Source organism: Nicotiana tabacum, chromosome 6 (assembly GCF_000715075.1).
Source record: "Nicotiana tabacum cultivar K326 chromosome 6, ASM71507v2, whole genome shotgun sequence".
Taxonomy (NCBI): domain Eukaryota; kingdom Viridiplantae; phylum Streptophyta; class Magnoliopsida; order Solanales; family Solanaceae; genus Nicotiana; species Nicotiana tabacum.
The window spans coordinates 104,405,261-104,430,544 of NC_134085.1; the positions used below are offsets into that span (position 1 = coordinate 104,405,261).

The 25,284-nt window shown below is 39.3% G+C and overlaps 1 protein-coding gene across 14 annotated transcripts; it reads left to right on the forward strand.

Moving 5' to 3' along the window:
* The first annotated feature begins 3,419 nt into the window (after positions 1-3,419).
* Positions 3,420-24,118, forward strand: LOC107805237 (uncharacterized). 14 transcript variants are annotated; one of them, XR_012710557.1, is made up of 5 exons: positions 3,420-3,828; positions 4,815-4,846; positions 6,839-6,960; positions 12,660-18,794; positions 23,386-24,118. XR_012710557.1 is itself a non-coding variant. In XM_075255058.1 (4 exons), exons 1-3 carry the CDS (start codon positions 3,693-3,695, stop codon positions 10,753-10,755), a joined length of 432 nt encoding a protein of 143 aa, XP_075111159.1. In that variant the 5' UTR covers positions 3,420-3,692; the 3' UTR covers positions 10,756-10,944; positions 11,041-11,820. The 14 variants fall into 14 exon arrangements, 1 of the variants encoding a protein (XP_075111159.1); XR_012710558.1 differs by having other exon boundaries at positions 12,660-15,432; positions 23,386-24,115; XR_012710556.1 differs by lacking the exon at positions 23,386-24,118 and having other exon boundaries at positions 12,660-18,320; positions 18,409-22,568.
* The last annotated feature ends 1,166 nt before the right edge of the window (positions 24,119-25,284 follow it).

Genomic DNA, 25,284 nt, shown 5'->3' on the forward strand with positions numbered 1-25,284 from the left:
GTCCTAAGTAGGTGCACGTTTTCCCGCCAAGTTGTGGAGGCTGCTGGATTTCCCGCCAAGTTTCAGGGCCCAGTTTTGGACTAGGCTCTAATCGGACGATTCTGCAGTCCGGCCCAACCTAAAAGAACATAGGGGGAAGTGCACGGTTAGCCTCTAATAACCCATGTATTTACTTTTAAGTCACTGTTTAAAATGTCTTTAGTCTTTAGCCACTACTTTAATAAACTTTAACTGTCCTGATGAAAATACCTTTCTGCTCATGTCCTTAACTTTTGAACTTAATTTCAAGACTTCAGGACTATATGTCCTTAACTTTTGAACTTAGAACTCTAAGTTCAGGACTACATGTCCTTAACTTTTGAACTTGAAACTCTAAGTTTAGGACTTCAGGACTATATGTCCTTAACTTTTGAACTTAACTTCAGGATTTCAGGACTACATGTCCTTAACTTTTGAACTTGGAACTCAAACTTCACGACCACGTCCTTAACTTTTGAACTTGTAAGTCAAAGTTAAGAACCTATTGTCCTTAACTATTGATCTTGTAACTGTAAGTTAAGGACTGTCTGTCCTTAACTTTTGAACTTGTTAGTCTAAGTTTAGGACCAAGTGTCCTTAACTTTTGAACTTGTAAGTCTAAGTTCAGGACCAAGTGTCCTTAACTTTTGAACTTGGAATTCAAAGTTAAGGACTAAGTGTCCTTAATTTTTGGAACTTGTAAGCCAAAGTTCAGGACCAAATGTCCTTAACTTTTGAACTTGGAACTTGAAGTTCAGGACCAAGTGTCCTTAACTTTTTAACTTGTAACTCAAAGTTAAGGACCAAGTGTCCTTAACTTTTGAACTTGGAATTCAAAGTTAAGAACCTATTATCCTTAACTTTTGAACTTGGAATTCAAACTTCAGGACTCATTGTCCTTAACTTTTGAACTTGTAACTGTAAGTTCAGGACCTATAGTCCTTAACTTTTGAGCTTGTTAGTCTAAGTTCACGACCAAGTGTCCTTAACTTTTGAATTTGTAACTCTAAGTTAAAGACTGTCTGTTCTTAATTTCTATGTTTGTAACTCTAAGTTAAGGACCAAATATTCTTAATTTTAGAATTTCCAATTATAAGTTTAGGACCTACATAAAAAAAAAAAAAAGAATTTGATTCTTTGAAATATGAAAACTCAATTGGTATTCTGGCAACTAATCTTCCACTTCCAAAAAACAGCCTAAGACCATTAATTCACTCCACAAAATATCTTCAAAACCTCTTTCAACAAATACCCCATTTGCACTGATTTTTGTTTGTGAATATCTCAAACAAAGAAAGGAGAAACACTTGTTTGTGTTTTTCCTTTTATTTTCTTGTATTTTCCAGCTAAAAATTATAGATTAAATGAACTAACTTCCTCTGCAAGAGCCACGCCCAGCTTGATTAGTTCTTAATAAAGAAACAAGAGCTGAGAAGCGAGGGTTTGAGAAGAAAAACAATGGAAGAAAGGGTAAAAATGTCTTTTCATATTAATTTTAATAGAATAGTGACTATTTTTTCTCAACATTAGAATTGCTGGATAAAAAATAAATACCACCTTAAATAGTGGCTACCCCATGCCATTTTTACAAGAACATACTTCATAATCTGTTTTTTTTGGTCATAACATACTTCATAATCTCAAAATAGAGAAAATTTACCAAAAATTAGTTTCGACGGAAGAAAAGAAATCAATTTGTTTATTTCTATAATATTTATAGTTTAAAAAATAAGTGTGGTTTTGTACCACAAATCCAAAATGGCAAGATGTAATATGCAATTAAATAAATATTGGAAATTGTTCGGGAGTATACGGTCAATAGGCATAGCAATGGGATTTTTACCTATTTATGGAATTATAAATTTATTTATTCCTCTTAAAGAAATTATCACTTAATTACGTTCTCATATACATATACATATAATTAGATTCTCTCCCCCTCTCCCTTTTTCTCAGGTATATTTATCCATAAGTGTTAAATTAAATGGAATAAGAGAGTAACAAACTTCAACCAGTACAAGAATATTTAATTTTCCCAACCTTTCCAGCCACTCAGTGTGTGTGATGAGAAGCACGCCTTTTGTCATGTCATGGCCATTAGTTGACCTCTATGAAGATCTTATAAGCCAAAATTAATTATGAAGGATTTAATAAGCCAACAATTTACAAATTATGATAAGATGTGAGGTAAGCTAACATCGTGATCTTTGGAACAGCATGCAAGGTGAACATCATTAAAAATATCAAGCTTTGAATTCGAAAATTAAATTTTATGAAATTATTAGTACTTATTTGGATTGGTATTATTACAAATGATTGAAAATATTCTTTGGAATTTATATCTCGATTTTTAGAAAATTTGGTGAACATTCGAGTAGAATTTAGTTGGAATTTCATATTGAAACTCAAAAGGAAAAGACATAATTAAATTGTATATATTTAGTATGTCAGGTGTACAAGCGACATATAAAATATATACAACTAATATAATTATATACTTATTGTTATATAAGTTGTAAAATTATACTCCATCCGTTTCAGTCTATGTGAACCTATTTCTTTTTTGGCCCGTTCCAAAAAGAATGACCCCTTTCTAAATTTGGAAACAATTTAGTTTAAACTTACAATTTTACCCTTAATGAGAAGTTCTTATAACCACACAAATACTCTGGTCCCTTTTTAACTTGTTTAGGACCACGAATTACAAAAGTCTTATTTTTTTCTTAAATTTTGTGCCCGGTCAAACAAGTTCACATAAATTGGAATATAGGGAGTAATTTTTTATCGAACTATGTAAAACAAAAATCTCTGTATAAGTTATTTATGAGTTGTATGTAAATTGCAGTTTTTGATCGGATTCTGTACAATAAAAAATTATTGTCGTATATAAAATACATTTTGACCAGATTTCTATTGTGAGCACGTACTTTTTGCCCCATATATAAATTACTCCTAAAAAATATTTAAAATAATTTTAATTGTTTTGTAGAAATTTAGGTATTTTATTTGTGTATTTGATTGTATTTTTATCATATGAGTAGATCATTTGCATCATTAGGAATATTCTAAAACCATCAAAAATATCCCCCCCCCCCCCCCCCATTTTGCATTTTTTGGTTTTTATTTGAAAGTTTTAAAGGCATAATTACATAGATATTTGATTAAAATACAAGAATATATTAGTCATTTTTATTTTTGCATCTTCCTTGCATTATTTAGTTAGTATCAAGTAGTTAATTAGTTTAAATGGTAAATGGAATAGGCATCAAATTTTTAATTTTGTCAAAATAGGTTCAATTTAGGTGTTAATTAAAGATGGTTAATTTTGCAAAATCTAATCCTACGGTTTGCAACTAACCACACCAAACCGTTATAACTGTCCGAAAATTCCCCCTAACCCCCAAAGGCCCCTCATTCTTCATCTCTCTCATCTCGCATCCCAAGCCCTAGCCGCCCCTAAATTCCCAAATCCCTCACTAACGGCTCACCTCCAAATCCACCCAAATTAACACCCCACAATACTCACACCCTGCTAATCCCTAATCCTCGCCCATTTCCCCAGAAAATCACCCAAACTTCCCTATGATTGCTTGGTCCGCTTTTGTCCTCGACACCTGAGTTTAAGGGGTTCGTTTGTGCAGGATGCCTTATTTTTTCTGGAAGTTTTGACTCTCATGAGTCTTCTCTTCCAAGAAAATTCGGTCAGAACTCCATTTCGGGCCGAATTCCTTGGAGGAAAGAACCTTTGGGTGGTTAAATTGTGTAGAATAAGGCATCGCAACTCTTCTTGTTTTTGTCTACTCAGAGATGGTAAGACCGTCGCTACTGTCTTTCCCATGATTTTCTTTTTTTACTTGAATTGTCTTAGTTTCAATTATTACATACACTGTTAACCTGTTTTTTTTGGGAATTACCCGTTTTTTACTTATGATTCTATAATTTTCTAGTTGTTTTAATTAGGTTTATTTTCTTTAGGTTTGTTAGATATCGATTTGTTTGGTCTTAGCATGTTAATTCAAATAGGATTTAAAAGTAATTAATTCTGTGCTTATTAATTAGATTAGCAATTATCAGTTTTCAATCTTCTCTTAATTTTATTTTTCAGTTGGTTGATTGATTGCATAAGCTTGGTTTTGTTCAAATCATTAAGTCCATGCCTTGCTTGTTTATTGATTGAAGTGATCAGTTATTTCTGAGTTCAGTTGGTTTTAATCCGCATTAGCAATTGATTTTAAGTATGAAAATCTTAGAAAGTTTAAGAGAGAATTTAGAAAAAGTTTAAATGGAGGAATGGTTATTAACAAGAACTTAAGGGGGGGTAATTGGGAAAGCAAAGATAGGAAATCTGAATTAGTTATATGGGAAGTTTCTAGAAAGGGGTTAAAATGTAATAAAAACCAGAAATCAGGCTAGAAATTGGGGTAAAAAAGGTTAATTTCAGAAAAGGAAAGGTGCTGGAAAAAATAGAGAAAAGGACAGCTGGTAGAAAAGAGGACAGCTGTCCAAATCTATTAAGAAAAGATGCCCTTTTTCCTTATTTCAAGTACTGCACTCCTCAGATTATTCACTGGCCATTTTTCTATATAAGACCTCACATCCCTGCATACACACACACACACAAATCCTTTGAAAAATCCAGAATCCTTTTTTTCATTTTGACACTGATTTTTACACTGATTTCTGAAAGAAAAATACTCTAAAAAGTTCCATCAAGCTGAGATTTGAGGCTGTTTCTTTTGTTTTGTTGCTGTTGATCTTGCTGAATTCATCTTGTGTCGATTTTTCTTATCCTTTAGGTGGCAGAAGTTTCAGTTTGTTCCAAGCTCAGGTACATATCTAGAAACCTGTATGGCTTTGGATTTTTCATTATCAAACTTCTCCATTTTCTTCTATGAGATATGGATATGTTGTTGCTTTCATGTGATGTTTTATGCTTAGTTTGTTTGGTATGCTTGTTTGGTTAAGTTGATATTGGAATTTGAATCATGCTTCTAGTTGTCACGTACAATCAGCTTATAAAAAACTGAAACTTATTAAGATCTTGATGAATGATGATTTCTTTCTGTGGTTTATGATATTGGTATGTTTAGTTTAATCTATCTTTGTTTCTCCTAATGAGCATATGATTCTCTTGGTTAGTTTTAGGAGAAATATGGGAGCTATGTTGACCCAATAACTGGGCTGGTTGGTTATTGATTGTTCACTCATCTGAATGTAAAGTTATTGCTAGCTAAGAATTAACATGAGCCCATGAGTTTCAAAATAAACATGTCTATTAGCGCTGTTTTCTGTACACATATGAGGGTACAGTTGTGAATCATAAGTTTCAATTTGAAACCAAACGTGCGGTTGATTATGAGTTAGTGGCTCCAGATTTATATGTTGTAATATTGTTCAAGTCAAAAGAAAAGTAGAAGGCGTTTGGTTCATAGCATTGTCTGTTAGTATAAGTAAGGATTTAAGTTAACTCCCTCTGTTCCTTTCAGCTATATAATAATTTTAGTTCTAATATTTATGTATTAATGTATAAGAAAATCTGTAACTGATGTTGTTATTTCTGATGTTTGCAAAATTACATTGAGAAGCCATGTTGATTAATTGGGCTGGGCAGTTGGCCCATATAGGGTTATTTAGCTAATTTAAAAAGGACTTGAAATTCTGCATGTATTTGGGCTCAATATGGAACCCATTTAAGAATTTGGACCCGTCTCATGATCAGGCCAATTGTTGCAGAAGGGTGGGGACGACTTGGGCCTCACTTTGGCCCATGTGTACTTCATATTTTGGCTTGTTTGAAACCTCAACGCAAGATTATAATTGTGCAGTTTAGGGCTATCATTTGGAATATTAGCCAACTAATTTGATTGATCAATTAGTTGATTGTTATAAAATAGAACCAAACATTTGCTACACTTTGCCCCTTCATTATGTGTGTTTGTTTACTTCATGGACAAAATATCGCATGCCTCCATTTTAAATAAGATTCAACTCATGTCTCCAAAATTCGATGCCCATACTAATACTACCTAACGAGAATCAGAAATGTGGTGAATACATTCATTTCATAGGATGCTTTAGGCACGTTCTAATCTATTATTGTGATTGTGTACACGTTCGTGTGACATAATTACGATTCCCAAAATTAATCAAGGTATGCGTTTGTACGACTTTGGCCATAATAATCATAATAATAAAGCGTGATTAATCATGTACATGAACGTGTGACATGATTTTAGCGCCCAAAATAAAGCTGATTTACACACATGTAATCTATTTCAAAGATAAATCCATAAACACCATAATTAAAAGCAGTAAAAGGTAAAATGCACATATGTTCAAAAAATACGTAATTAAACAATTAGTTAAGCCAAGTATGATTAAAAGCGATCGTGCTAAAATTATCGAAAATATCTAACACCTTCTCCTAGGTTAACAGAATTCCTTACCTGGTCTTCTGGTTTTCGTGGATTTTGAAACAGAGTTAAATTTCCTCGATTTGGGATTTAAATTAAATCGGTGACTTGGGACATCATAAATTATTTCAAGTGGCGACTCTAAATTAAATAATTCCATTTCGATTAATATCACTGTAATTGAAAAAACTCCCTATTCCTCGAAAAAAAGAGGCGTGACAGCTCTGGCTGCTATGTTGGGGAACAAACCCATAATCTTTGGTTCAAGGTTCAGAACTTGAGCTTGTAATGTGATCTATACTTGGCTTTCTTGATTGTTGTTATTACTGTGTTTGTAGGCCTAAAGTGCTAAATTGCCACTCATTTACCGTTTTGATATTATTTGAACTGTATTAATGTCTTCTCAGGCCTCCCTTCCGAGTCTTCTAAAATATGGTGCACACGTATGAGGTTGGATCAACAACTAGGCCGGATAGACTTTCGTGCTCCCGGTACATTGCCCTCACCTCGGCCCAAGCGGTCCGCTTAGGTAAGCCCTGTCTAGAATACACCTCTAGGTTTTTAAACCTAGAATAACATAGCCTCATGCCGGATCCATAGTAGGAACTTTTGTTTACATCACATGCATTTGAGTTTGGGGACTCAACATAGGGGTTGGGTCCATCAAGGACATGTGTACCCGAAATAAAAGGTCATCTTGATGCATCTTACGTATTATTTGTGCATTTATTTATTTCGGCTTATATGTTGATCGGCTAGGGAAAGAAAATCAAGAGAAAACCAAAAGTGAGGTAGGAGAGAGAAATTTGCCCGATTCTAAAAAACCCCGGTATTTAAAAAAGTCTCGAAACTCTATCGAAATTTTGGAAAAAAAATTTAAAAAGAAAATCATTTCAAAATGAGTCAGTATCTTCAAAAAAAGGCATGTTTTTCTGTTGTGTCAAAACTAACCGAACTACACAAGTTTGATTCTCACCGGATGTGAGATACGTAGGCAACCTTCATAGGGTTCAGCCTCATTTTTGCAAAATAACCAAAAGTAATAAAGTGCGTCCGGTGTTTTGGTCAAATGAGTAAGCCGACCCAGCTTCGGTTGCGTCCCGAGTTGTTTTTGCCGGAATAGCCTTAGAACATCTCCAAATTTTCGAAGGGCTATTCTCGCAAGAACGAACATGTCTATCAATAGGGAATCACTTTTTCCCATAAAGTGCCCTTTCCCCGGCCTCAAACTTTATTTGAAAGTGTGAAGGGCCATTATTGCAAAAATAGCCACCTTTGCTTTAGGGCTAATACTTGCATAAATAGCCACCCTCCCTTTGATTTGTCCTTAGAAAATTGAAAGCTTGATTTGCAAAAAGAGTCCATTGGTTTGTCTTTTGAAACTAGAGTCAACCCTAAGCCTAACTATCCACCGGTACAAAATGAACACTGTCCAGAACCCGCCATTAACGGTTGTAGAGCAGGCTCCACTACAGCTTCAGATGCAGTGGTACGACTTAGATAAAAATGGTCAGGATTGGGTAACAAAGCATTTGGGCGCTCTTACAGATATTATGAAAGTCAAACCACATGATGATCTGATTAAGGCCTTAGTAACTTTCTGAAATCTCGCTCACAATGTTTTTCACTTCTCAAATTTTGAGCTTACTCCCCCTTTGGAAGAAATAGCCGGATATTCTGGTTTCGGCCGAGACTTGATAAATCAACAACTTATATTCCCAAGGCCTCTCTCTGTGCACCGATTCTTTTGATCTTCTGAATATCAATAAACAAATGAGGAAAAACAGTGTAAACAAAGGATGTTGTTCCTTTTACTTCCTATACTCCAAATTTGGGCACTCAACTGGGTTTGAAATACATAAAAAGGTCCTAAACAACAAGCAGAATAAGACCACATGGCAAATTCATCGTTGCTTTGCTTTCATGGTGGCGTTTCTGGAAATTATGGCCTTCCCAAATGAAGAACGGACAATTGATAACTGCATGGCCTGAATTGCGCAAGTCCTCACTACCAAAGAGGATTACACGCTTGCTCCAATTATTTTTGTAAAACATTTATCGAGCATCGACATTGCGTAAATCCAGGGCAAAGTTCTTCGAAGGGTACAATATTTTGTTGCAAATGTGGTTGATTGAACATCTCCGCCATCACCATAAATTCATGAGTTACGGCCCAAACAAGAACAACTTCATTGAGAATTATGAGGATAGGGTAAAGGATTATAATTCTCCAAAAGGGGTTAAAGCCTGGATATCCCATCTAAGATCTTTAAATGCAAGTCAAATTGAATGGATTTTGGGATTGCTCTCGGTAAGGGAAGTCATACACGTGACGGCTACAAAAAGCTATTTGTTGTTGATGGGTTTGAGAAGTGTCCAATCGTATAAACCGCATAGAGTTCTCAAACAGCTAGGAAGGTACCAAGTGGTGCCCGAAGATGAATATTTGAGTGTCCAAGTCATTGAGCTACGCCTAGAAGCTCCACTCTCTGATACTTTAATTCAACAAATTTGGAATGGCTACCGATACTTGAAAAATGATACCCAGGTGCCCAACCCCGCGAGAGGTGAGGTTGACCTAGGTTATGCTATATGGTTTGAGAAAAGGTCTCGCGTTGATGATGAGCCCGAGCCTTAAAGGCCCGCGAAAAGGCCTCTTATTCAGGCTTTTGATGATAAAATCCGAGAACAATTGGCATGGGGAGAAAAGGAAAAGGGCTACCAAGCAACCATTCATGCCTTAAAAGAAAAGCCGAGAAGCCTCAAATTTGAGAATGACTTGCAGAAGAAGCTGAAGGTGAAAAGAAAAGTTTAACCCGAGAGAATGAGGCGCTCCAAGCCCAACTCCGGGAAATGAGGATAGTCGCTGAAACGCCTATGAGGAGTGAGAGGGATGAAAGAATCATAAGCAACTTGAGGCTAAAGGTGCATGACTATGCAGCTGATCTGACAAAGGCCGAGGAAGACTTGGCAAAAGCTCGAGCAAAGTTGGAAAAAGGTGAAAAAGAACAGGCAAGGTCAGCCCACCAATTAAAGCAAATATATGATAGAGAAGTCACAATTTTAAGGAAAAAGCTGGCCACCCTCGAAAACAAAATGGGTCAGCAGACAAAGGACTTCAAAACAGAAAGATGCACTGATTAACCAATTGGAAGAAAGCACGGTGTAGTGGCAAAACCAAAACAATGAGGCCATGTAAATAGTAGAAGTTCGGGAGCAATAGATTGGGCGATTGCTCCAGGAGAAAGGCGCTATCAAGCTCAAAATCAAGGAAATAGCTTACTACGCGGCCATGAAGTACCATGAATGTGAAAATATACTCGAGCAATGTTCTTCCACTTGGTACTATTCGCTCGCCATATCATTGCCGACCTCGAGCTCCTTCAAGAAGAGCTTACAAGAAGACTTGCACCGAGACCAGCTGAAGCCACTCGAGCTCCTGGAATAACATTTGAGGCTCATTTGTGTTCTTGATTTTTCAGTTCTTGAGTTTGTACCTTTTATCGAGTTTGTTTGTCATGTCATCCATGTTGAGTCTGTTATTTTATTTTGAGTCTGTATGTTTTCCTTTTTTGAGTCAGTTATCAGTACATTCGAGTCTTTGTAATAAAAAAAACCAAAAATAATTATTAATGAAATTTTGAAAACCCCCAAAAATTTTCTTTTCTTTCATTTTGCATTTACTACCCTGAACTACATAATGGTTTGATTCATTCAACGTCATAATACGTAGGCAATCCCCATCGGATTCAATGCCATTAATTAAATTGAGTGAAAAAAGAAGAAGAAAGAAAAGGGTGACGAAAAATAACAGAGAAAAAAACAAGAGCGAAAAAACAACAAAAAGAGAAAGAAAAAAGAAATCAAGATATGAAGTGAATGGACGAAAAAAAGAGCTGCAGAAAGAAAAAGAGATAATGAAAAGCGGAATGAAACACGCGACCATTGCAAAGACATTTTAGAAACATTTAACTCTTCACGTGCATTGCATCCCCAATGTGTGATTCCCTATTTGTTAAATGTCTTAAAACTGACAAGGGCATTGTGTGTCCAAAATTAGCCAGGTCTTGTTCAGATGGTTGGTTTTGACGGTAATCTAGCTTCTCATCGGTACTTTACAGGATCAAAAGGAAGAGTCTCAATGTCTTCAGAAAGCAGTCTCCGTATAATCGATCCTGAGGATAATGCTGCATCGGTTCTGTCACAGCATGAATCGGCCATTGTTGAAGAAAACAAGAGGTTGCGTCTCCGCATGTTGGAAATGTGGGACATATGGTCCAATTGTAGAGACCACCAAGTACAATCCCTGGATTTCCCGAGTTGATCCCCAGGACGGGTGGAACCACCAACATTCCCATCTCCATGACCAACCCATTTATCCCGTTTGGGTACCCTACTATGTCATCCAACTTTACCGGTACGTCTTCTGAGGTCCGTCCCTTGGCGCTGTTTTCAGGGGTACCTTCAACGTTGTTCACGGCACCACCAGTCTTCACCATGGCACAACTGATAAGTAAGGATTTTGACCGCTTGCTCTCTTTTACTTGCGTTTTAGCTAAAAAATGCTTAAAGGTATTCCTGAGAACTAACGAAATGTGCTTACTTGCAGGAATATTGGGAAACGAGCCAAAGAAGTCAAAATCAACTCATAAAAGAGTCACAAGTGAACAAGAGCCAAAACAAGGCAAAAAAGGCTAGTAGTGCGGCCGCAGAAGAGAGATTCAAAGAGCAGTGTTTTGGCCAGCTCAAGGATTGCGGACCGCACCAAAATTGTGCGGCCGTAGGAGGTCAAGTGCGACCGCAGTCATTATTATGCGGTCCGCAAGATTAAAGAATCAGAGAGCTGTTTCAAGTCCAAAAGCAAATGAGTGCGGACCACCTTACTTTTGTGCGGCCGCATAGTCAGAAGTGCGGCCGTACCCACTTTTATGCTGACCGCAGAGGTCTGAAGTTCCAAGACTAAATTCCCAAGACTGCGGACCGCACAATAAAATCAGAGAGCTGTTTCAAGGCCAAAAGCAGAAGAGTGCGGACCACATTACTTTTGTGCGGCCGTAGTCAAAAGTGCATCCGCACCCACTTTTATGCGGACCGCAAAGGCTTGAAGTTCCAAGCCTAATTCCCAAGACTACGGACCGCACAATAATTGTGTGGCCGCAGAAGCCCATTGTGAGGATCGCACCAGAATTATGCGGCTGCACAACCTTCGCAGGTCATTTTTGTCAGATATTTTCAGCTTAGTATAAATAGTACTTTTTGTCATTTTTAGGTTAAGTTCAGTTTCCAGAAGTGCACCTAAGCCGTTTTCTTTACTTCTTTGAGTAATTTTGTATTAGATTTACTTCTAGAGATTGGATTTTCTTTGTCTAGTCAATTATTGTGCATTCTATTTCAATTTCTTCTTGTATTTCTTTATTTTTCATGAGTAGCTAAATCTTTAGCTAGGGTTGTGACCCAACCCTAGTGTGGGTACTTGATGAGTATTTAATTTTAGGGCTTGTTTGTGATTGGATTAGTGATATTTAGCCTTGTTTATGCTTAAATTCTAGAATTAATTGTAAAGATAGACTAAGTTTAGAAAAACTTGGCTAACAAGGAATTGGGGTGAACTCAAGAAATTGATAGCCCCAATTAAAGGGTCAAATCTAGAGATACTAAGACCCAACTTGAGCATCACTTGATTTGTGCAATATCCATTTGGCTTGAGAAAGTCAAATTGGGCAAAATCACTCAAACTACCGAGATGTATAGAGTGAGCAATTGTGTGTGATTGCTATATTACGATCCCCATTAATCAAACTTGCCCTATAGTTTACAACCCTTTAGATAACTACCTAGGTAGAAGTCACGACTCTAGATCCTTTATCATTTTAAAAATAACCAAAATCAAAAGCATTGTCTTTTAGTTTATTATTTGCAAATAATAGTATAAAGTAGAAATAAAAACATCAAACAAGAATGTGGAAGTGCAAATTGAGGTACATTATACAATTACACTAGGTATACACCTAATCCTATTTCTAACTCCCTGAGGAATCGACCCCGACTCATATTGGGTTTTATTATTGCTTCGACTGCCTCACTACCTAATTGTGTGTGAGTTGGGTGACATCAATTTTTGGCGTTGTTGCCGGGGAGTTAAACAGATTTAGCTATATATCTAGGTTTTTGTGTGCTTTGTCTTATTTTCCTTCTAAGTCACTAATTTTGTTTTTGAATATCTTTTAGGTACGAAAATGGCTCTCAACAATGAGCCCATCAGAAATGTGCCATTGGGGGAGGAATTGGATGATGATCAAGTTGAGGAGGTTCCTCTTGAACCTCAAGCAAATAGACTAGGCCGCCTGCCTCTAAATAATGTTCCCGTCCCTCCCCCACCTCCACCAAGAGCAGCAGCACACCGACAACTACCGAATAAGGGTTATGCAAGTGCTATAGTCCCGTTAATGCGGGCAACTTCCAAATCATCAATGTGATGCTTACACTACTTGAGCAATGAAGATTCTTCACCGGGGTTCCGAGTCAAAATGCCTATAAGCATATCAAAGGGTTCGTCGATATTTGTTGGGGGAGCAAGCAAACCAATGTCTCCGAAGATGCACTGCGGTTGAGGTTTTATCCCTTTTTATTATACGGGGAAAGGAATTCGACTGGCTAGAGAGATTGCCCAATCATTCCATCCACACTTGGAATGAATTGGCGGAGAAGTTCATCCCTAAATTCTTCTCTCCGGGATATATGGCGACTCTTCGGGATGAAATTCTTGCGTTCAAGCAAGAATCCAATGAAACATTGCACGAGATTTGGGAAAGATATCATACCATGGTTAAAGAGTGCCCGAACAATGATTTGACTAAGGCCATGATCCAACAGACCTTCTACAGGGGAATCAACACAACAAACCAATGTGTGGTTAACCAACTCACCGGAGGGAACTTCATGAACACTCCATATGCCGAAGCATGTGAAATTCTTGATGAGATGGCGGATACCTCTTCAGCATGGAAAAGTAGACCAATGTTCCGCAAGGTAACCCTAATGTTATGCACTTACACAAGGAGCTACATGATCATGGGCAAGCTATTGCCAAGTTGACAACTACCATGAACCAATTGGCCAAAGCTCAGCTTCAACAAGTTCAAGGGCCGAAACAAGTGAATGTAATGGAAGGTGTGAATATGATGGCAAACAAGAGGCGACAACAAGGTCAACAAATGCAAAACCGTCCGGAACAATTCATGCAAAATGATAGTGGTTATGAACAAGGTGATTCATTCAATAAGCAAGAAGAAGAAGTTCAATATGTCAAACAATTATCAAGGTAAAAAAAACAATACTCAAGGACAAAATCAACAACAATGGAGGTCACAAGGGAACCAAGGTAATTGGAACAACCAAAACCACCAAGGCAATTGGAGTGGTGACAATCCTAATCAAGGCAACTAGAACAATCAAGGAAATCAAGGAAATTGGGATAATCAAGGCAATTGGGGTGACAACAATCAAAACAATTGGGGAGGAAATAACCAAGGAGGGTGGAAGAACAACAACAATCGGGGGTCAGGTTTTCAAAGGCCCCCGATGTTCCAACAACCAAGCAATCCACCTCCCTATCCTTCTCAAGGCCCAAGCTCTTCTTCCAATGATATGGGTAGAATTGAAAACATGTTTAAACAGATGATGGAGAAGAATCCCGACTCCGATGCTCAAATAGCCTCGCACAACACTTCTATTCGGAATTTGGAGGTTCAATTAGGCCAAATCTCACAAGCTTTGAACACTCGTCCTAAGGGGGCACTACCTAGTGATACGGTGGTGAACCCAAAGGATGGGAATAATACGGGACATGTTATGGCCGTAACTACTAGAAGTGGAAAAGGTGGAGATGCAACCACCTCAAATCAAAGAAGGATTGTGGATGAAGATGTTGTGGTTCAAGAAGATGAAATCCCAAGCAATATGGTTCAAGCTAATGAAGAAGTGAGAATTGACATAGATGAAAGTGTGGAGGAGACGCAAGAAGAGGTGAACCCGTCTAGGGAACACGTGCTAAGGCATCAACGCCAAGACCTCCTCCACCATACCCTCAAAGTCTTGCAAAGCAAAGTAGTGAGAACCAATTCAAAAAGTTTATTGATATGAAGAAGAGTGTGTCAATTAATGTGCCGTTGGTTGAGGCATTGGAACAAATGCCGGGATATGCAAAATTCATGAAGGATTTGGTAACCAAGAAAAGATCAATGAATTGTGAGACCTCATGATGACTCATCAAGTGAGTGTTATTGTGCACTCAATGGCTCCGAAGTTGGAAGATCCGGGCACTTTCACAATCCCTTACACTATTGGGAGCGCTGATTTTGCCAAAGCACTATGTGATCTCGGGGCAAGTATCAACTTGATGCCCTATTAGGTGTTCAAAACTTTGGGAATTGGACAACTAAGACCCACATCTATGAGGTTGCAAATGGCGGATCGAACAATGAAGAAGCTTTTGGGTATTATTGATGATATATTGGTTTGAGTTGACAAGTTCATCCTCCCAGCGGACTTTGCGATCCTTGATTGTGAAGTGGACTATGAGGTGCCTATCATTTTGGGTAGACCTTTCCTTGCTACGGTAAGGCTCTTGTTGATGTGGAAGTCGGTGAGCTTTCCGGGTGAGTGACGAAAAAGTGGTCTTCCATGTGTGCAAATTAATGAGGCCATCGAATAGCAATGAAGTTTGTTCGTTCGTGGATTTGGTGATGGATGTGATTGTTGATGATGCTAGTGCCTCAATGAACATTGAAGATAAATTGGAGGCCGTATTGCTTTACCTTGATAAGGATGAGGAGAGTGATGGCTATGTGGAGTATGTAAATGCATTGCAAGGCATGGGGTCGTACACTTATGAGCCCCGAAAGCTATCTTTGGATCTTGAAAATCAGAAGACTCTTCTAACAAAGCCCTCAATTGAGGAGCCTCCTACCTTGGAGCTAAAGCCATTGCCCCCGCACCTCAGGTATGAATTCCTTGGCTCTTCTTCTGCTTTACCGGTTATCCTTTCTTCTTGCTTTACTAATATGTAGGTAGAGTCCACATTGGAGGTGCTACAAAGGAGGAAAAGAGCAATCGGATGGACTTTGGCAGATATCCGGGGCATAAGCCCCACCTTTTACATGTACAAGATTATTTTGGACCCTCCGTTGAACATCAAAGGAGGCTAAATGAAGCAATTCAAGAGGTGGTCAAGAAGGAGATCATAAAGTGGTTGGATGCCGGCGTTGTATACTCCATATCCGATAGTTCATGGACTTCTCCGGTTCAATGTGTCCCAAAGAAAGGGGGAATGACCGTGGTTACCAATGACAAGAGCGTCTTTATTCCTACAAGGACGGTGACCAGTTGGAGGGTGTGTATAGACTATCACAAGCTCAACAAAGTTACAAGAAAAGATCATTTCTCACTTCCCTTCCTTGATCAAATGCTTGATAGGTTGGCCGGGCGTGCTTTCTATTGTTTCCTCGATGGGTATTCCAGCTACAATCAAATTCTCATTGCTCCGGAGGATCAAGAAAAGACTACCTTCACTTGTCTCTATGGTACTTTTGCATTCTCACGGATGCCCTTTGGTTTATGTAATGCACCGACGACTTTTCAATGGTGTATGATGGCCATTTTTACCGACATAGTGGAGGATATTCTTGTGGTCTTCATGGATGATTTCTCTGTGGTTGGAAACCCTTTTGATGATTGCTTGAACAATTTGGATAGGGTCTTGGCTAGATGTGAGGAGACTAATTTGGTGTTGAATTGGGAGAAATGTCACTTCATGGTTGAGAAAGGCATTGTTCTTGGCCACAAAATTTCAAAGCATGGTATTGAGGTTGATAAGGCCAAGATTGCGGTGATCTCCAAACTTCATCCCCCTATATCCGTGAAGGGAGTGAGTAGCTTCTTGGGTCATCGGGTTTGTATCGCCGATTCATCAAGTATTTTTCCAAGGTGGTAAACCCATTGTGCAAACTTTTGGAGAAGGATGTCAAGTTCATTTCAATGAAGATTGTATGGAGGCATTCGAGTTGCTTAAGTTCAAGTTGACTACTACTCCTACTATTACCGCACCGGATTGGAGCTTGCCTTTTGAGCTCAAGTGTGATGCTAGTGATGTTGCGGTTGGAGCGGTGTTGGGTCAAAGAATCAATAAAATCTTCCATCCGGTCTACTATGCTAGCAAGACCATGAATGATGCCCAAGTCAACTACACAGTGATCGAAAAAGAGCTACTTGCTATTGTCTTTGCTATGGAGAAGTTTTGGCCGTATTTGATGGGTACTAAGGTGACTGTTCACATCGATCATGCGGCGCTTCGGTATTTGATGAGCAAGAAAGATTCTAAGGCAAGGTTGATGTGGTAGGTGCTTCTATTGCAAGAGTTTGATCTAGAGATTCAAGACCGCAAGAGTAGTGAAAACCAAGTGGCGGATCACTTGTCCCGATTGGAGGAGGAGGGAGTCCACATGACGGCCTTGAGATCAATGATTCATTTTCCGACGAGCAACTCCTAGCCGTTTCAATGATTGGGATGCCATGGTTTGCCGATTTAGCCAACTATCTTGTGAGCGACATTGTCCCAAATGAGTTCTCTTTAAACCAAAGGAAGAAGCTCAAACGAAATTGCCTTGACTATTATTGGGATGAGCCGTATCTCTTTCGGATATGTACCGATGGTATGATCCGGCAATGCGTGCCGGATGAAGAACAAATGGGTATTCCTGAGGCTTGCCACTCTTCACCGTATGGTGGTCACCATGTTGGAGCAAGAACAGTGGCAAAAGTTTTGAGTTGTGGATTCTATTGGTCTACGCTCTACAAGGATGCTAGTTAGCTTGTCAAGCATTGTGATGAATGTCAAAGGGCCGGTGGGATCTCTAAGAAGAATGAAATGCCTCTCACCACCATTTTGAAGATAGACATCTTCGACGTGTGGGGTATTGATCTCATGGGTCCATTTGTTAGTTCTTGTGGGAGCACCTACATTCTAGTCAGTTGATTATGTTTCCAAATGGTCGAGGCCATTGCTTTACCCAACAATGAAGCGAGGAGTTTGGTGGCATTCTTAAAGAAAAGCATCTTTACAATGTTTGGTACTTTGAGGGCCATTATTAGTGATGGGGGTTCGCATTTTTGCAACCGAGCTTTGATACCTTACTCAGAAAGTATGGTGTCACTCACAAAGTATCGACCCCCTACCATCCTCAAGCAAGCGGGCAAGTTAAAGTCTCCAAGCGGGAGATCTAGAGTATTTTGTCAAAGACTGTCAATGCCAACCGGACGGATTGGTCAAGAAAACTTGATGATGCTCTTTGGGCTTATAGGACGGCCTACAAGACGTCGATTGGGATGTATCCATATCAATTGGTGTTTGGGAAGGCGTGCCATATTCCGGTAGAACTCAAATATAAGGCCATGTGGGCTTTGAAAAAGTTGAACCTTGAGTGAGATGTCGCAGCAAACCTGAGGGTGTCACAATTGAATGAGCTTGATGAATTTCGGTATCATGCCTACATAAGTTCGTCCCTTTACAAGGCGAAGATGAAGTACCTCCATGACAAGTACATCCACAACAAGGAGTTCAAAGAAGGTGATCTTGTGCTATTGTTCAATTTCCGATTAAAGATGTTTCCGGGCAAGTTGAAATCAAAAAGGAGTGGGCCCTTTGAAGTAGTGAATGTAACCCCCTTTGGTGCTCTAGATTTGAAAAATAAGAATGATAAGGTTTTTAGAGTCAATGGGCACCGGGTTAAACATTATCTTGGCAAGGTTGATCATGGCCACATTGTGGCGGTTCTTCATTTCAAGTGATTGGTAATCTGCGTCGTGCCGCGATGTTAAATCAGGCGCTTCTTGGTAGGCAACCCATTTCTTTTTCTTTCTTTTATTTTTCTTCTTTTAGATAGGCTTGGTTTTGTGCTAACCAGTTTTGAAGTGTATGCAGAAATGGATGTGCATTGCAAGGACTGTGCATGAAAAATTTGGCTAAGTGTCAAAGTGCATAGTCTCTGAAGTTGGCCTGTCAAAATGCTTAAGGAATTGCGGCCGCACACATTTTTATGCTGTCCGCACTAATGCTACGGCCGTACTCATTTTTGTGCGGTCTGCAACCAGTCGTCTCAAGGGCAGGTAAGGAGTGCGGTTCGCATCAAAATTATGCGGCCGCACTCAGGTAAAAAATTGGGTCCCACGGGTAAAAGTATAAATAGGGCTTCCTGCATCTTTTTAGACTTTTCGATCTTCTAAGCCCTGAAGCTAAGCTTGCAAAGTAATTTTTCCCCATTGCTCTCAAAATTTTCCCTCATTTCATCACCTGCATCTTCATTACTGGTATGTTAATTTCTTCATTAGATTCTTCATCTTTTGTTTGCTTTTGCTCTTTGATTTAGGGTTAATTACATGCTTAAAATGTCAATGTTTAGTTGTTTTTGCTTAGAATCATGAGGGTAGCTTTTCGAACGATAATTGGGGTTTGGGTAAGTAACTAATAATGTTTAATTGCTAAAATCATGACAATTTGAGGACAAAATTGAATAAACCCTAGGACATGCCCATAAAGTTTGAATTATGCGACGCACACATTTTTTGTGCGGTCCGCAGTAGAGGCTATGCGTCCGCACACACTTTTGTGTGGTCCGTAGACCTCTGAGTTAGGATAATGGCGTGCTTGGCTTGTGCGGCCGCACCCAAAATTGTGCGGTCCGCAATGGACTTGCGTGGCCGCACTCATTTTTGTGCGATCCACAGTGATGAAAATTCAGAGAACCTAGTAGTCTGAACCTGGGGCTGTGCAGTCGCAGACAAAATTGTGCGGTCCGCACTTTTGGCTATGCGTCTGAACTCATTTTTGTGCGGTCCACACCGGGCAGACTGCGGCCGCACTCAGTTGTGCGGTCTGCATTGCCCCTTCTAAGAATGTTTTGTTGTAACATTCTATCATGTTTATGTATGCATTATGAGCTTCAATTGTAACTAATTTCTAGTTCTTATGGGTTGCAAACAATGGTTCAATCACGTGGCAAAGAAGATATAGCAAAAGGAAGGGCAGAACCCTCCCGAGGCCGGGGTCGAGGTAAAAGCAACCTCCTCTAGCACCTTAAAGAGTCATAACCAAGAAACCAACCACAAGCAGAGCCCCTGATACCTCGAAGACCAGTGAGTATGTCCCATCCGGGGAAGCTTCTGAGGGTAACTCCGTGCAAGCACAGTCGGAAGCCCAATCACAACAAATCCCAGGGAGATTCCATTTGGTCGATGAGTCTTCTTCAGCTGCCAGTTCGTCTGAAGGCTCGAAAGAGTGTAGTCAAGATTCTGAGCCCTCTTCCTCACATGCTCCCCCTGCTCCAATAAATTTAGATGATGATGATGTTCCAGATGATGGGAGAGGGGGCGATATTGCAGTGGCCGGGTTAGAAAGATCAAGGAGGCCAGAGATATGGGAGGACAAATTTGTCAGTGCCAATGCCTTTACCAAGTTTAGGGAATGGTGGCCATAGAGGTCGCTCACTCTTGAGCGACAATTTTTGATGAAAGATTTGAACAAGCACAACCTCAATGTCCTTAGGCAATTCGAGGAGCGGAAAGGTTGGAAATGGTTCACCAACACCATCCTAGATGCAAATGAGTACCTAGTCAAGGAATTCTATGCAAATGTTGCTCATATAAAAAAGGGTACTAAGGTGACAAAAATGCAGAATCTGAAAATCCGCTTTGACCCCTGTGCACTGAAAAAATATGTGGGGTTTGAAGAAGTAGAAGTAGTGCAATACTTGGAAAAACTAGCTATGGGTGATGCAACTCGTCCATGGTTAGCTGAGATTATGGTCAACACCTCCGTGGCTCACAGCAAGGGTTCCAATTATCCGGGTCACCCTAAACTTTGAAGCAAAAGGGTGAAAAATGTTCGTGTGTGGCCGCATTGACCCATGTATCAATGAAAACATGCTCCGACTTCCCCGTGCAGTCTTGGTGGCTTCGATTATGGCCAGGTACCCGATAAATGTTGGTGCCATCATGTCCACCAACATCACTCTAGTTGTCTAGAAGGATGAAAGATCCTATCCATACCCAAAATTCCTCACTGAATACTTCAAGGATCAAGGGGTGGAGTCGAAGCATTATGATACAGAAGTGAAGGCCGAGAAGCCTTTCTCCTGGTACCATCTTCAGGGAGCTGACAACCCGAAATCCAAGGGTAAAGCTACTACCTCCACTGGCCAGTCTGGAGAGCTAGCAATAGTGGTTATTGATTCAGCTATCAAGCCTTCCACATCAGCCGGTACTTCCACCAGGACAACAACCATGCCACCATCTTCATCCACCGGACCACCTGCTTCTGCGAGTCTATCAATGTCATTGCCAGTGTCGGCTTCATCTACATATTCTCAGACTGAGCTGTGAGTCTCCCAAACATTGGTAAGCCTTAATAACTGGATGCAGGCAGCTATTACAAAGATAACTGCTATATCTAGTGATGTTGCAGCATAGTCCGCAGCCCCAGCAGAGCCAGAAGTACCTCCGTTAGTGGAGGAAACATTGAAAAAGATACTGGAAAACCAGAAAACCATTATGAATACTCCAGTGGAGCATGAGAAGGTCATTGAGGACTTGAGAAAGCAAGTAAAAAAGATGAAGAAGTCTCAAGTATCGAAGAGATCAGTGGACAAGTTGATAAGGGAGGTCACTAAGTTTGCATCTGCCGGAGATCTGCCATTGGACCTGCTTATGGAGCCTTCAGTCCCAGCAGCAAAAGGCAGCACCAGAGGCAGCAGCCGGCCAGTCTGAGGAGCCGGTTGCCACTTCCCACACTGCTGAGGAGATGATCCAAATGCTCAGCAACCCAGTTGTCCCTCAGCCAGGTGATGATGAGATACAGCTTGAGGCCGAGGTTGCTGATGATCCTATGCATACTGAGATCACATAGGGATTTCTCTCAACTATATGGCCCTTTCCCTGTTCTTATTTTTGTTAAGCATTGAGGATAATGCTTATTTTCATTTGGGCGGGGGTGGTCTATTTTGATTATTTGACATTTGGGTTGTAATAACTCTGATACTATTTTTTTCATCTTTATTTTCCTTTGGTATGTATATATTTTCCCCATTTGATGTAGATATTCATTTTCCTTATGTATATATTCATTTGATATCGATTTGTTTATTCATTTATCTCGCTTTCCGTAGTTTATTTCATAACTTCTCTAGTTTGCTTTTCCTTAGTAGTATATCTTCTTATTTACTTTAGTAGCTTATTTTTAATCTGCTAGCTTCTTTTTACATTTTGAGTGAACAATAAGCTTTTAGTTTTCTTAATGTCACGGTTCTTTCCAAAGGTGGATTATGTATGAACCGGGTGGCTCTTCCCAACGATGGATGGCGTGACAACCTTCTTAAGGGATTGAGCCCATTTTCTTTTATGTTTTGGTAAATATAGTAGTATTGAATAAAAGGGGTCTCAAGCATGCTTCACTTGGTACCAACATATTTACCTATGATCGTATGGTTAAAAATAAGTTGTTGGCTTAAAATAGCTCTAGTTGTGACTCTTTTGACACTTGTGTTGACTTAAGTAGTCATCTAGTGGTTCAAATCGAGCCATTTGTGATTCTCAATCTTAGCTAGGGTTGTTGTGGACCCTCAACTCTGTTTTCTTTAGCATTCCAGAAGCGTGAGAGGTGAGATGTTTAGATACAAGTCCAAGTACCTGTGCTAATGGTCTAGAACTTGCCCCAAATGTTTGTCTAGGAGAAATTCTAAGTGTAGCTTGGCTTGATAAATGATTGTAGGCTCTCCTTGATCCAAAATTGAAATTTAAAATCTTCCATAGCCTACCAATATAATATCCCAGTCAACCCCTTCGAGCCTAAGCCCTTTTTCTTTTAATAACCACGTTACAAGCCTTTATCCGTTTTGTATTGACTCTCTCTTAGCACCCAATCTTTCCTTAGCATTCTTGAGAAACAATTGGTAGAAACATAAGTTTGGGAGAGATACAAGGAGATTGAAGTGATATAACGTACAAAGAAGACAATGAAATGAAGAAAAGGGAAGACAAAAAAAAGAAAGAAAGAACAAAAAGAAAAATGCCAAAAAGAAAGTGAATAAAGTGAAAGAGTTGAAGGGAATTCAAAAGAAAACAACGATGAAAGTCATGGAGTAAATATAAAAGGAGAAAAATGAATTGTCATGATCAAGAAAGAGTGACATTATGTCTCTCTAATTCCCCTGAGGAAATAGAAAATGACTTAAAGAGTCGAGAAAGTATGAGCCGAAAAGAGAAAATAGAGTGCTTAAGGAAAGATGAAACCATTATATTCCAACAAGTCCTACTATGATCCAAAAGCCTTCATTACATTCCGCAAAAGCCCTACATGATTTCAGGTTAAGTGAGCTTACATTAGTGGTGATTTACATGAGGGGAAAGCTTATGGTACTTAAAGCCGGACTTGTGACGTTCATTTGAGAGAGATGGGCGAACTTTTCACAATCCTTGCTTCGAGTGTTGCATTCTTAAGTGAGATTTGCTAATGGAGAGTAGAAGAGGAAGAGTGTGGGATCCACAATGACCTATATGAAAGAGCGAGCTTCCTTGATGAATAGAGTCAACTCTTGATGCTCTAGTGTCACACTATAACTATTGTACTCAAAAGGTCAAATCATTGCGTTATTGATAATTTATATGTGTTGTGGGTAATTGTTGGTCCCAATTGATGTGTAATTGATTCACCTTAGGCTAGCTGAAATATCCCTTTTTTTAATGGAGGTGGGAATTGCCTTAATTTCTTGAGGACAAGCAAAAGCTTAAGTCTGGAAGAGTTGATAAGTAGAGATTTTGACCGCTTACTTGCTCTCTTTTACTTGCGTTTTAGCTCAAAAATGCTTAAAGGTATTCCAGGAAACTAACAAAATATGCTTACTTGCAGGAATATTGGGAAACGAGCCAAAGAAGTCAAAATCAACTCATAAAAGAGTCAAAAGTGAACAAGAAACAAAATAGGGCAAAAAAGGCTAGCAGAGCAGACCACACAATTCTAGTGCGGCCGTAGAAGGGAGATTCAAAGAGTAGTGTTTTGGCCAGCTCAAGGAGTGTGGAGTGCATCGAAATTGTGCGGTCGTAGTAGGTCAAGTGTGTCCGCAATCATTATTATGCGTTCCGCAAGATTAGAGAATCAGAGAGCTGTTTTAAGTCCAAAAGCAGAAGAGTGTGGATCACATCACTTTTGTGCGACCGCATAGTCAGAAGTGTAGCCGCACCCACTTTTATGCGGACCGTAGAGGCCTGAAGTTCCAAGCCCAAATTCCCAAGACTGCGGACCGAACAATAATTGTGCAGCCACAGAAGCCCATTGTACGGACCGCACCAGAATTATGCGGCCGCACAATCTTCGTAGGGGCATTTTTGTCAGATATTTTTAGCTTAGTATAAATAGTACTTTTTGTCATTTTTAGGTTAAGTTCAGTTTCCAAAAGTGCACCTGAGCCATTTTCTTTACTTCTTTGAGTAATTTTGTATTAGATTTACTTCTAAACATTAGATTTTCTTTGTCTAATCAATTAGTATGCATTCTATTTCAATTTCTTCTTGTATTTCTTTATTTTTCATGAGTAGCTAAATCATTAGCTAGGGTTGTGACCCAACCGTAGTGTGGGTACTTAATGAGTATTTAATTTTAGGGCTTGTTTGTGATTGAGTTAGTGATATTTAGCCTTGTTTATGCTTGAATTCTAGAATTAATGGTTGCAAACATTGATTCATGCTTATTTGACCTAGTCTTTACTTGAGAAAGAGAGACTAAGTTTAAGAAAATTTGGCTAACAAGGAATTGGGGTGAACTCAAGAAATTGAAAGCCCCAATTAAAGGGTCAAATCTAGAGATAGTACGACCCGACTTGAGCATCTATCACTTGATTTGTGCAATACCCATTTGGGCTTGAGAAAGCCAAATTAGGCCAAATCACTCAAACTACCGAGAGGTATAGAGTGACCAATTGCGTGTGATTGTTATATTATGATCCCGATTAATCAAACTTGCCCTATAGTTTACAATCCGTTAGGTATCCACCTAGGTGGAAGTCACGATCCTAGATCCTTTATCATTTGAAAAACAACCAAAATAAAAATTATTGTCTTCTAGTTTATTATTTGCAAACAATAGTATAAAGTAGAAATAGAAATATCAAACAAGAAAGTGGAAATGCAAATTGAGGCACATTATACAATTACACTAGGTATACACCTAATCCCATTTCTAACTCCCTAAGAAATCAACCCCGACTCGCGTTGGGTTTTATTATTGCTTCGACCACCTCACTACCTAATTGTGGTGTGAGTTTGGGCAGCATCAACAACCAACCGTGCCCCGTCCATACTTTGAGCCTTTAACATTCACCTTCCAAGGCCTGCAATTTCAGCCGGACATAACTCATATTACTCCAGACTCATACGCTCAACAACCATAATATGAGTCCACAATTGAACAAGAAAGAGTAGTTGGGAACCCCTAGAAGGAATAAATGGCTCGAAAAATGAGAAACTTAGGACAAAGCTTAAAAAACATGCAAGGCCTGAGTGGCCAAAAAAGTGTTTCCTATTTAGAGTTGTGCATGTTCCCAAATGTTCATCTACCTATCGGCTTCAAAATGCCAAAGTTTGAAAAGTATGATGGGCACGAAGATCCAATTGCTCATCTTAAAAGATACTGCAATCAGCTACGAGGGGCTGGTGGGAAAAAGAATTGTTGATGGCCTATTCCGGAGAAAGCCTGACAGGAATCACTTCAGAATGGTATATGGATCAGGAAATCTCCCATTGGCACATATGT

Bases quoted from the DNA above. Each gene is read 5' to 3' on its own strand.
- LOC107805237 (XM_075255058.1), top strand. From the start codon at position 3,693: ATGAGTCTTCTCTTCCAAGAAAATTCGGTCAGAACTCCATTTCGGGCC. The intron at 3,829-4,814 runs GTAAGACCGTCG...CTTATCCTTTAG, and splicing joins TTTTTGTCTACTCAGAGATG to GTGGCAGAAGTTTCAGTTTG. The intron at 4,847-10,491 runs GTACATATCTAG...GTCCAAAATTAG, and splicing joins TCAGTTTGTTCCAAGCTCAG to CCAGGTCTTGTTCAGATGGT.